Consider the following 13,185-nt stretch of genomic DNA (forward strand, 5'->3'; position numbering starts at 1 on the left):
GAGATGGCTGAGTACTTAAAGGTGCTTGTCTGTAAAAGCTGCTGGCCTGAGTTCAATTCCCAGGCATCCAAAAAGCCAAACACAGAAAGTGGTGCATGTATCTAGCATTTATTTGCAGTAGTGACAGACCTTGGGGCACCCCCCCCCTTTACATACACACACACAATAAATCTTTAAATAAATAAAAGTAAACAAGTAGAGGGTTTCTGACAGACAAAAAAAGATAATCATTATATTTGCAAGATTTCCCTCATAATCTATCTCTTTACTAAAAGAAACTAAGAAGAAATATTTTAAGTTTCATTAAGGTACTTACACATTTCGGCAAGATATGGGCTTATAAAAGCCAACTTCATTTCCAGTAAAATGTGTTTCATTACCACTGAAATTCTTACAAGTTATGTTGGGTGCTGGAAAACATGAAACTAAAGGCAGAAAAAGTCAATTGTTTTTTTCTAAGACTGAAAAAGCACAAAAGAACCTATAACATCATAGCAAACCACCTTCCAATGTAACATCTGACACATTCTTTAATTTAGATAGGAAATTAAATAATTGTATCACATATGCCAAGTAACGCAAGCCTTTAATCCCAGCACTCAGAGGTTAAGAGAATCTCCATGAGTTTGAGGCCAGCCTGGGGCTACAGAGTGAGTTCCAAGTCAGCCTGGGATAGAGTGAGACCCTACCTCGAAAAACCAAAGGAAGGAAGGAAGGAAGGAAGGAAGGAAGGAAGGAAGGAAGGAAGGAAGGAAGGAAGGAAGGAAGGAAGGAAGGAAAGAAAGAAAGAAAAGACATGCATTGCATATTATATATGCATTCACTTCTAAGACATGCATTACATATTATATACATTTACATATAAAAGTAATATGACTAAGGCCAGGCATGGTGGCACACACCTTTTATCCCAGCACTTGGGAGGCAGAGGTAGGAGAATTGCCATGAGTTTGAGGCCACCCTGAGACTACATAGTGAATTCTAGGTCAGCCTGAGCTAAAGTGAGACCCTACCTTGAAAAACCAAAAAAGAAAAAAAGATGACTAGGGCTGGAGAGATGGCTTAGCGGTTAAGCGCTTGCCTGTGAAGCCTAAAGACCTCCGTTCAAGGCTTGATTCCCCAGGACCCACGTTAGCCAGATGCACAAGGGGGGCACACATGTCTGGAGTTTGTTTGCAGTGGCTGGAGGCCCTGGCAGGCCCATTCATTCTCCCTCCCTCCCTCTTCTCTTCCTTCCCTCTCTCTCCCTCCCTCCCTCCCCCCCTTCCCTCCCCCTATCTGCCTCTTTCTCTCTCTGTCTGTTGCTTTCAAACAAATAAAATAAACAAAACACTTAAAAAAAAAAAAGGTGACTAAGTGGTTTTCTGACACAAACATGTAAAAACTGCCACACTGTGAGATACACATAGGAACCATCAAGTTCACTCTCTTGCCTCTGCAAAGGAAGAATTACAAAATATTACTGCTTTTTACTTCATCTCTTGATGAAGAACACTGGAATTTTGCTGACAATTTATTTGGTAACTTATTGTCATTTTAATATACAATTTTAATATAAAATACTATTTGTATTTCCAGTTTATATTAACTACTACAGAAAACAGCTGCCATAAATTGTTTTTTGTTTGTTTGTTTATTTTCAAGTGGTACAGTCTCACTGTAGCCCAGGCTGACCTGGAAGTCACTATGTAGTCTCAGGATGGCCTCAAATGCACAGTGACCCTCCCACCTCTACTTCCAAATGCTGGGATTAAAGGTGTGTACCACCATGCCCAGCAAGATTTTTGTTCTATTTAAATATATTTGCTTCTTTTTAAAATTTTTTTTGTTGTTATTTTTATTTATTTATTTGAGAGTGACAGAGGAACAAAGAGGCAGATAGACAGAGGGAGAGAAAATGGGTGCACCAGGGCCTCCAGCCACTGCAAACGAATTCCAGACGCGTGTACCCCCTTGTGCATCTGGCTAATGTGGGTCCTAGGGAGTCGAGCCACGAACCAGGATCACAGGCAAGTGCTTAACCGCTAAGCCATCTCTCCAGCCCAATAATTGCTTAATTTTATTTTTTATTTTTATTTATTCATGAGAGAGATAGAGAGAGGGGGAATAAGAATGGGCATGCCAGGGCATATAGCCACTGCAAATGAACTCCAGACATATGAGCTGCTATGTGCATCCAGTTTACGTGAGATCTAGGGAATTGGACCTGACCCCTGAGGCTTTGCAAGCACCTTAACTGCTAAGCCATCTCTCCTGCCCTAACTTTTTAATTTGTAGTTATTTATGTGTGAGAATGAGTATATTTGTTTCTTTTTTTTCTTTTTTTTTTGGTGGTTTTTCAAGGTAGGGTCTCACTCTTGTCTAGGCTGACCTGGATTTCACTATGTAGTCTCAGGGTGGCCTCAAACTCAAGGCAACCGAGTTCTGGCATTAAAGGCATGTGCCACCATGCCCAGCTTATATTTGCTTCTTGAATGTAGGACTTGTGTAGTGTATTAGTTCAACATTTAGAAATTTTAATTGATACTTGGAACCCACATGACATAACATGAGCAAGCACTACAGATCTTACTATGTGTCACACAGACACTGTCCTAAAAGCACTAAGTCCATTTCAGTCTATTTTAATATTTGGATTCCCTTTAAGTAAAAATAGCACTAAGATCACCTAATCATAGAGTCACTGTGGTGCATGAGACAGTCTCTCCCAAAATGAACAATCAAATCCAACACATTAATAGCAAAATTAGGTATAGTGGCACACTCCTATAATCCCAACACTCATGAGTTGGAGGGAGGAGAATGGGAAGTCCAATACCATCCTCATCTGTATGTCAATTTCAAGGCAGGGTGAGATACATGAAAACTGTCTCAAAAAACAAAACTAAAAACGGGCTGGGGAAACAGCTCAGTCAGTAAAGTTATTATGCAAACAGGGGAACTAAGTTCAATCCCCAGAAACCACATTTTTGAAAAGCTGGGCATGACAGCAAAATACTTGCAATCTTAGCCCTGGGGAGGCACAGATAGGAAGATCCCTGAGGCTCACTGGCCAGCTAGTCTAGCCTACTTGGCAACCTCCAGGACAATGACAGATCCCACCTTAATGAAAAGATAACAAGCACCAAAGGCATGACAACCAGGGCTTTTTTTTTGGCCTCCACATACACGAGCACATACAACCAAACACACACTAAAACAACATGAAACATAATAGCAAGGAGCTTGAAGAACCCTGCTCAAGACAGATGGTCTTCAAAAATTTGGTTACACCATTCATTCCTAAATAATTTTCAAAAGCTATGTACTCCACATATTTGGCATTTGAATTTTTTATTATAAACTGAAATAGCTCCAAAAATTTGCAGTACACAATATATTTATATTGTCATTAAGATTGCAATGCTAAGCCAGGCATGGTGGCTAACAACTTTTAATCCCAGTACTCAGGAGGCTGAGGTAGGAAGATCATTTGAGTTCAAGACCAGTCTGGGCTACAGAGTTAGTTCAAGGTCAGCTGTCTCAAAAAATATAAAATAGGGGGTTGGAGAGATGGCTTCGTGGTTAAGGCATTTGCCTGCAAAGCCAAAGGATCCCAGTTCAACTCTCTAGGGCCCACATACGCCAGATGCACAAGAGGGCATATGCATCTGGAGTTTGTTGGCAGGGGCTGGTGACCCTGGCGTGCCCATTCTCTCTCTGCCTCTTTCTCTCAAATAAATAAATATATTTTATATACTATGTAGATAGGTAGATAAAATAATAAATTACAATGACATAGTGTTCTTTAAAATAAGACTGAGAAATTTGGTAGTCATGATCCACTAGAGATATGGTATGAAAATGTCTTCATTACAATACATAAATTTTGTTTCCACTGTAGGAAACAGTGCAAATGAAAACGTTTGTTATGGACTAAACTATACCATGTATATGTGTATGTGCATATATAGATATATGCATGTTTGGTTATTTATACATATACATACATATACATTTTGAAGTCCAAATCCTCAGTACATCAAAATGTGACCTTATTGTGAAATAGATTCTTGGTAGGTTTAATCAAATTCAGACGACCTCACTTGTGGTGGTTTGATTCAGGTGTCCCCCATAAACTTAGGTGTTCTGAATGCTAGGTTCCCAGCTGATGGACATTTGGGAATTAAGGCCTCCTGGAGGGAGTGTATTATTGGGGGCGGGCTTATGGGCTTTATAGCCAGTTTCCCCATGCCAGTGTTTGGCACACCCTCCTGTTGCTGTGGTCCACCTTCTGTTGGCCAGGGGGTGATGTCCACCCTCGGCTCATGTCATCGTTTTCCCCTGCCATCGTGAAGCTTCCCCTCGAGCCTGTAAGCCAAAATAAATCTCTTTTTCCCAGAAGCTGCTCTTGGTTGGGTGATTTCTAACAGCAATGCGAACCGGACTGCGACAGTAAAGTGGTACCAAGGAGTGGGGTTGCTGCTAGACACCTGACTGTGGCTTCAGCCTTTTTGGAGCTGATTTTCAAGAGGAAAGTGGAAGAAGTTGAAACTTTGGCCTAAGAGATGCTTTGCAGTGCTGTAAGTACAGCTTGATGGTCTATCCTGGTCAGAGCTGAAAGACCTGAAGGCAGTAAGAACTACGGACTGTGATTTTTGGCTTATGTGGGTGAGAAAGAGCTGTGCCTGGACTGGGCTAGCAGTTTGTGTGAGAAGCTTGCTCTTATGCCCATGTCCTGAGAAGTTGTGCAGGGTTCCTTTGTGTAGAAATGAACTGGTGTGAGCAGAGGAATATGGCACAGAAAGAAAAATCTTTGGGTGAACTGTTGCCCGTTCAGCTGCAACTGAGAGATGACAACCTTTGAGACTGGGCCAGCTGACCTGCGCTGGGGCAACAAGAAGAATGTCGACTCTTTTGAAGGGGCCTGGGTGCTCAAGGAGTGTCCTGTTCTTCAAAGTCTGCTTTATTCCCCCCCTGGATTAACAAATTGGCCCCCTACCTGGTATCGTGGAGTATAAGAAATGCTGGAAAGAGGGTCATTGAGTTTGCAACACGGTCTTGTGTTTTGGAAATGGCCATGGGCAGTGTGAAGCGGGTTTGCTGGTTGCCTGCATAGAGACCCCATGGGGCCATGAGGATGAACCCTGGCTTGCAATGGAGACCCAGTGGAGATGCCGGGACCATGAGATGGCTGCCAAGGAGCTGCCAGTCCCGATGAAGTTTTCCAGGACTGTGAGTAGCCTAGCTGGAGGGGTGGAATTGGAATGCCAGAGACTTGTTGCTGGTTAGAATTATCGGACTTGAAGATTTGTCACTGGCTAGAGTTGTTGGACTTGAAGCTACAGAGTTTGATATTTGCCCTGGTTGTTTAAATCTTGTATTAATTGAATGTTTCTTTGCTATGCCCAATGCCATCTTTTGCAGTGTGAATATTAATCTGTGCCATTATGGGTTTTTTGAGGTTATATTTTGGTATTATGGCTCAGTTAAAAGATCTTGAACTATGGGGATGTATGAACATCATTGGGATTGATACAAAACTATGGGGACTTTTAAAGTCAGACTGAATGCATTGTATTTTACATCATGCATGGATATCAGTTTATGGGGGCCAGGGCGGAATGTGGTGGTTTGATTCAGGTGTCCCCCATAAACTTAGGTGTTCTGAATGCTAGGTTCCCAGCTGATGGACATTTGGGAATTAAGGCCTCCTGGAGGGAGTGTATTATTGGGGGCGGGCTTATGGGCTTTATAGCCAGTTTCCCCATGCCAGTGTTTGGCACACCCTCCTGTTGCTGTGGTCCACCTTCTGTTGGCCAGGGGGTGATGTCCACCCTCGGCTCATGTCATCGTTTTCCCCTGCCATCGTGAAGCTTCCCCTCGAGCCTGTAAGCCAAAATAAATCTCTTTTTCCCAGAAGCTGCTCTTGGTTGGGTGATTTCTAACAGCAATGCGAACCGGACTGCAACATCATTGAAGTGGGCCCTGTATTAAATAAGACATCCTTATTTACACAAAGGAAATTGGTCCCACACACAAAGATAGAACAATGTGAAGACACACAGGAGAAAAAGACGGAGCTGATGAAGTTATAAGTCAATGAATACCAAGATCACTGGCTACCACCAAAGTTTGCAAGAAGTAATAAAAGATTCCACTCAAAAGCCTGAGAAAGGCTCTGTCACACCCTGACTCAAGACTCCTAGCCTCAGGAATGCAGACATCCAATGTGTTTAGTCACCGAGTTTGTGGAACTGTTCTAATAGCCTATATTACCTTTCTCATTGCTATGACCAAATACCTGATCAGGGAGGCAGCATTGATTCTGGCTCACAGATATTCATTCCATCATGGCAGGAAACACAGAACAAAGGGAGGAGGAGGCTACTGGCTGGCTCACTTCTGGGCAGACCAGGAAGCAGAGATAGATGCTGGCTCCCGGCTGTTCTCTGTCTTCCTTTTATTCAGTTCAGGATCCCAGCCAAGGAGATGGGCCACCCACATTCCAAGTGGGTCTTTACTCATCTCTGAAAATACCTTCCATGAGACATCCAGATGTGTCTCCTAGGCAATTCCAAATCCATTCAATTTGACAATGAAGAGTAAACATAATAAAACCCAGGAAACTGATTCATCATCTCTGTGTTTAACCCTTTTACCTCAACCCATTCCCAGAAGTACAGCTATTTCAGTTTGCAGGCCATTATTTCAATCATCAGGCATGTAAGCCAAAGAAATGCCTTGAAAACTTCTTGAGTAATATCTCACTTTCCACAAAGAGGTGATCTGCAAGAATATCTACGAGCACAGCATCCCTCACACCAGTGTTCAATCTTCTCACAAACAAACTAGTAAGTATAGGACTGAGAACAAGCCATGCAACACAGAATTCTATCACTGAATTTTAGATAATTGATCTCTACAATTTCCTTGCTACTACGGTTTGAATCTGAAAAGTTCCCTGAATGCTCATATGCTACACCAATGGGCTTCTGGGAGGTGAACAGGTCATGAGGGTGCTAACTTTATCAACCAGCTAATCCATTCATGAGTTCACAGTTGAACTCACTGGGATTCGGAAGATTAGTTCAATGGGAACTTGCCTTGAAAGGTACACCTTGTCCAGATCCTGCCTTCTGTTTCCTGGATGCTAATAAGTAAGCAACATTCTACAACCATGTTCTTCTGCCATGATGTTTCTGCCTTATCACAGGCCTAAAAAGCAATGAAGCCATCAAGCCATGGGCTGATACTTCTGAATCATGGGATGAAAATAAACCTTTCCTCTTTTACACTGTTTGATCTCAGGTATTTTCTCATAGTCATGGAAAACACATACACACACTTGGGAAACTTACTTTCTAGTCACACAGCTTTGTTACATTGTTGTCTAAAATCAGGTCTTCACTAGGCATGGTGGCACATGCCTTTAATCTCAGCACTTGGGAGCAGGAGGACTGCTGAGATTGTGAGGCCAGCCTGAGACTACATAGTGAATTCCAGGTCAGTCTAGGCTAGAGTGAGCCTCTACCTTGAAAAACAAAAATTAAAATAAAATCAGGTCTCCAACAGTTACAATATAAAACATTACAATTGCAGTTGGGATTTGATGGAGAGCGGCCTTTCAACAGGGAAAGTGGGGGGAAGGAGGGAATTACCAGGGGTTATTGTCTAAAATTATGGAAGTTGTCAATAAACAAAATAATTTTTTTGTTTTGTTTTGTTTTTTAAGGTAGGGTCTCTCTCTGGTCCAGGCTGAGCTGGTATTCACTCTGTGGTCTCAGGGTAGCCTCAAACTCACGGTGATCTTCCTACCTCTGCCTCCACAGTTCTGGGATTAAAGGCGTGCACCACCACGCCCAGCCAAAATAAATTTTTTTAAAAAAGCATTATGTGACCCAGACCTGGTCCAGACATGGTGGTGCACGCCTTTAATCCCTGCACTTGGGAGGCAGAGGTAGAAGGATTGCCATGAGTTCGAGGGCACCCTGAGAATACAGAGTGAATTCCAGGTCAGCCTGGGCTAGAGTGAAACCCTACCTCAAACAAACAAAAAATAAATAAAAAGTTTAAAAAGAAAAAGAAAAAAAAATGCATTATAAGCTAGGCATGGTGGCACACACCTTTACTACCAGCACTCAGGTGGCAGAGGTAGGAGGATCACAATGAGTTTGAGGCCATCCTGAGAATAGAGTGAATTCCAGGTCAGCCTGGGCTGAAGTGAGACCCTACCTCCAAAAAAAAAGAATAAACTCCTTTTGTTTCCTAGGAACCAAATACCAAATACAAGGTCTTACACATGCTAGACAAGCAAAGTTTGTTTTGGTGGGGTTTTTGTTGTTGTTGTTGTTTTGTTTTCCTGAGGTAGGGTCTTTCACTAGCCCAGGCTAACCTGGAATTCTCTATGTAGTCTCTCTCTCAGGGTAGACTTGAACTCACAGTAACCCTCCTACCTCTGCCAAAGAGTGCCGGGATTAAAGGAATACACCACCATGTCTGGCAGTGTTTTGGTTTGTTTTCTAATTTTATTTATTTGCCTATATATTGTGTGCCAGGATCTCTTGCCCGTGCAAATGAACACCAGATGCTTGCACCACAGTTTGTATCCAGCTTATGTAGGTAGCTTAGGAAATGAACCCAGAACAGCAGGATTTGCAAACAAGCACTTCTAAGCACTGAGCAATCTTCTCATGCCCCCTTTTTTGATATTTTGAGGCAGGGTCTCACTGCAGTCCAAGCTGACCTGGAATTTATTCTGTAGCCCAGGCTGACCTTGAACTTGCAGGGGTCCTCCTACCTCAGCCTCCTAAATGCAGGGAATGTTCGTCACACCTTTAATCCCAGCACTCAGGAGGCTGAGGAGGGAGGATTGCTGCAAGTTCAAGACCAGCTTGGCTACAGAGTGAGATCCGGGTCAGCCTGGTCTAGAGTGAGACCCTCCCTCAAGTCAAAACAAAAACAAAACCTCATGCTCCAAGCTCAGAACATCAAGAAAGGTACACTAGGGAGAAGAAGTGTCAGAGTGAAGGAAAACTTACACTGCTGCAGAGATTCTAAACATGTCTGGCAGAGGTAAAAAAGGGTGCTCTAGTTGTAATCCCAGCACTTGTAAAGCTAAAGTAGGAGGATTAGCACAAGTTGAAGGCCATTCCAGCCTAAAGAGTTCCAGGTCAGCCTGGGCTACAGCGTGAACCTGCCCCAAAAAACAACCTAGCATAGTGTAGGTCAGGGATGTGACAAGCATGGGGATATACATCCCCAAGTCCTAGAAAGAGGCAAGCGGATCACATCAGTCTAACCAGTTCAAGACTAGTCTGGGCAACACAGTGAGGTCCTATCTCAAAATTAAATACATAAATAAAAATAAAGTAAATTAAAACCGTAACTAGGGGGCTGGAGGGATGGCTTAGCGGTTAAGGCGTTTGCCTGCAAAGCCAAAGGACCCAGGTTCAATTCCCCAGGGCCCACATGATCCAGATGCACAAGGGGGCGTACAGGTCTGGAGTTTGTTTGCAGTGGCTGTAGGCCCTGGCACACCCATTCTCTCTCTCTCTCTCCCCCTCCCTCCCTCTTTTTCCATCAAATAAATTAAAATTTAAATTAAAAAAAAAAACATAACTAGGGGCTGAAGAGATGGCTTAGCAGTTGAAGCGCTTGCTTGCAAAGCCCAAGGACCCAGGATTGATTCCCCAGGACTCACATAAGCCAGATGCACAAGGTGGCACATGCATCTGGAGTTTGTTTTCAGTGGCTGGAGGCCCCTGCGCGCCATTCATTCTCATATTCTTTCTCCTCACCCCCTCCTGTTTTCTCTCTCTCAAATAAAAAGCCAGATGCACAAAGTGGTGCATGCACCTGGAATTTGATGCTGCTGGAGACCCTGGTGTACCCATTGTCACTGTCTCTCTTCTATCTGTGCTTGAAAACAAATAAAAATAAAAGGACCTGGGTGTGGTGGCGCATGCCTTTAATCCTAACAGAGGTAGATGTATCACAGTGAGTTCGAGGCCACCATGAGACTACATAGTTAATTCCTGGTCAACCTGGACCAGAGCAAAACCCTACCTTGAACCCCCTCCCCCAAAAAAGGAATAAGGAACTAGTTCTGTATAACAATCTTTAAAACATTAAAGGCCATAAGTATTTGAGATGTATCAAAATACCACACCACACCCCTATATACATAAAATAAATTTTTATACATTAATTAAAAAAAAAAAAAAAGCTGGACATGGTGGCACATGCCTTTAATCCAAGCACTCAGGAGGATCACTGTGAGTTCAAGACCAGCCTGAGACTACATAGTGAAGTCCTTCCCCAGTCAGCCTAGGTTACATCAAGACCCTACTTCAAAAAAAAAAAAAAAAAAAAAGCCGGGCATGGTGGTGCATGCCTTTAATTCCAGCACTCAGGATGCAGAGGTAGGAGGATCTCAGTGAGTTCAAAGGCTACCCTGAGACTACATAGTGAATTCCAGGCCAGCCTGAGCCAGAATGAGACCCTACCTTAGAAAACCAAAAAAAAAGGAAAAGAAAAAAAAGAAAAAGAGGGCTGGGAAGATAGCTCAGCAGTTAAAGACACTTGCTTGCAAGGCCTGCTGGTCCAGGTTCAATTCTCCAGCACCTGTGAAAAGTCAAACACACAAACTGGCATATGTGTTTAGAATTCATTTGCAGTGGCAGAAGCTCTGGAGTACATACACACTCACTCTCCTCTTATAAATGTTTTATAAAATATTTCATTTACTTATTTGGACAGAGAGAGAAAAGAGAGAGAGAATGCATGTGCCAGGGCCTCCAGCCACTGCAAACCAACTCCAGATGCATGTGCCACTTCGGGCATCTGGCCTTACATAGGTACTGGGGAAATGAACCCAGATTGTTAGGTTGTACAGACAAGCGCCTTAACCACTGAACAATATCTCCAGCCCAATATTTTTAAAGACTAAAACATAAAAAAAAAAAAAAAACACAATTCTGGAATCTTACCATGAGCTGTGTAGTTTGTACAATTCACTGGTTCTTGAGTAGCATCATTTATTTGGGGATCTTTACAAATGTATGTTTAAAAGGTTAAGGAAATACAAACTTCATTTACAACACAAATATTATGTCCTTAAGATCACATACTCCTGTGGATTTTCACATACAAAAGAGAGGCGCTGGTCTGCCCAAGTGCAACAACCTTAGGTACAAATATACTTTCAGTGTTGCTAAATAAGGTTTGAACATTAACTTATGAAAGACATATAAAATAAATACATATGTTAAGAGTTCTAGAAGATGGTGTCATCTTTGTAGAAACTCATTAAGGAAATAAGCACAATGCAAAAACCTTCGAGAGGTTTCAAATTAGAAACAAATCAGTTCCCAGAGATCTGGATTAGATGAATTTACACAGCCCTCAGTATCCCCATACACTCAGTTCTAGGTAACACAAACCTATGAGGTACAGATTATCGTCCTTATTCTCAGAAGCACAAACCCTGAGTGGCTTATCCAGTCATATAAATGACAAGTAGTCAAATCAGGTATTCTGATTCCAAGTGGAAGACAACTTTACATCACATTGCAGGAACATGGTTGTCTCTACGTGGCTGGTCATTCCAAAAACTTTTTTTTTAATTTATAATTGATGTTCAAAACACTCAAGACTTAAAAAAAAAATGAAAGAAAGAAAAAAAACAAACCAAGCATAGTGGGCACACCTTTAATCCCAGCACTGAAAGGCAGAAGTAAGAGGACAACTGTTAGTTTGAGGTCACCCTGAGACTACATTGTGAATTTCAGGTCAGCCTGCGCTAGAAAACAAACAAACAACACACACACACACACGCACGCACGCACGCACGCACGCACGCACGACCAAAAACAAAAACAACAACAACAAAAAAACCCTCAAGGTTAGAGGACTGGAGAGATGGATCAGCAGTTAAAAGCTAACAGCCTGGGTTCAATTCCCCAGTACCCATGTAAAGCCAGATGAAATCAAGGGATTTAATGGAGGGAGAGACGGAAGGGGGAGAAAATGGAGGTGGGTGAGAGAGGATTATGTTCATGGAAAATTGTCTGTATGTATGGAGACTTAACAAAAAGCTCATTAAAAAAAGAAAAAAACAGCCGGGCGTGGTGACACACGCCTTTAATCCCAGCACTCGGGAGGCAGAGGTAGGAGGATCACCATGAGTTCGAGGCCACCCTGAGACAACATAGTGAGTTTCAAGTCAGCCTGGACTAGAGTAAGACCCTACCGAAAAACAAAACAAAACAAAACAAAAAAAGCAGAGGCTGGAGAGATGGCTTAGCGGTTAGGGCGCTTGCCCACAAAGCCAAAGGGCTTAGGTGTGCGATTCCCCAGAACCCACGTAAGCCAGATGCACAAGGTGGCACATGCATCTGGAGTTTGTTTGCAGTGGCTGGAGGCCTGGCACGCCCGTTTTCATTCTCTCTCTCTCTTTCCCTCTCTCAAATGAATAAATAAATACTTTTTTAAAAAAAGCATCTGTAAAATATTACGTATTCTTGCACAAAAGCTCCTATTTGAGCATAACTGACATTTCATCCTCTCTATCACAAAACTGTAGGAAAAAGAATTCACCTAATTATATTTTAGCTTCAGTTTCCTAGTCTGTAAATAAACAGCTAACAAGGTACCCGCACTGCGCCAGATACAGCTGTAGTTATCTCAACTCGACTACTTTAAATATTACAACAGTCCTTTAAGGTGGTGTCACAGTTAACCAACGTTGTTTACACCTGAGAAAATCGACTTTAAACATTTGCTCAAGGTTACAAAGCGGAGCAGGACTAGGGCAGACAAGCCCATCTCAGCATATCAGGAGATTAGCCAGGTAACGTCAAAGACAAGTGGGGACACGAAGTGGCTTAGCGCTCTCCCTCGACGTGGCCAAGCTCGTAGGCCTCCAAGACCAAGCCTGGCACACCTGAGGAGCAAGCCCCCCACCCCCGCGGCAGGCTCGGTCCCGCCCACGCCACGACCGTCCCACCTCCCGGCCCGGTCAGGAGAGGCGGAGGATATTGTCCCACCTTGAGGTCATCGCACCTCAGCGGCTCCTCGGAGCCGGCGGCACTCCCCCACGGGCCCGCGGTGACCGTGAGTAGCCACAGGACCCGGAACAGGCGGGCAGCCCCGGCCTCCGGAGAAGAGGGCCCTGCGGCCCAGGCGGCCGCCATGTTGGGACCC

At 43.3% G+C, this 13,185-nt stretch overlaps 1 protein-coding gene across 2 annotated transcripts in view; it reads right to left on the bottom strand.

The window, feature by feature from the left end:
• The window catches only part of Tm2d1 (TM2 domain containing 1), a 47,176-nt gene extending 33,991 nt beyond the window's left edge, over positions 1–13,185 (bottom strand). For both annotated transcript variants that reach the window (XM_004663197.2, XM_045150092.1), the window contains exons 1-3: positions 13,021–13,185; positions 10,971–11,044; positions 317–425 (exon numbers count right to left, since the gene is read on the bottom strand). In XM_004663197.2, the coding sequence (XP_004663254.1) occupies positions 317–425; positions 10,971–11,044; positions 13,021–13,175 (338 nt within the window). In that variant the 5' untranslated portion in view covers positions 13,176–13,185. The remainder of the gene's footprint in view (positions 1–316; positions 426–10,970; positions 11,045–13,020) is intronic.

The sequence above is a fragment of the Jaculus jaculus genome, chromosome 5 (assembly GCF_020740685.1).
Source record: "Jaculus jaculus isolate mJacJac1 chromosome 5, mJacJac1.mat.Y.cur, whole genome shotgun sequence".
Lineage (NCBI taxonomy): Eukaryota > Metazoa > Chordata > Mammalia > Rodentia > Dipodidae > Jaculus > Jaculus jaculus.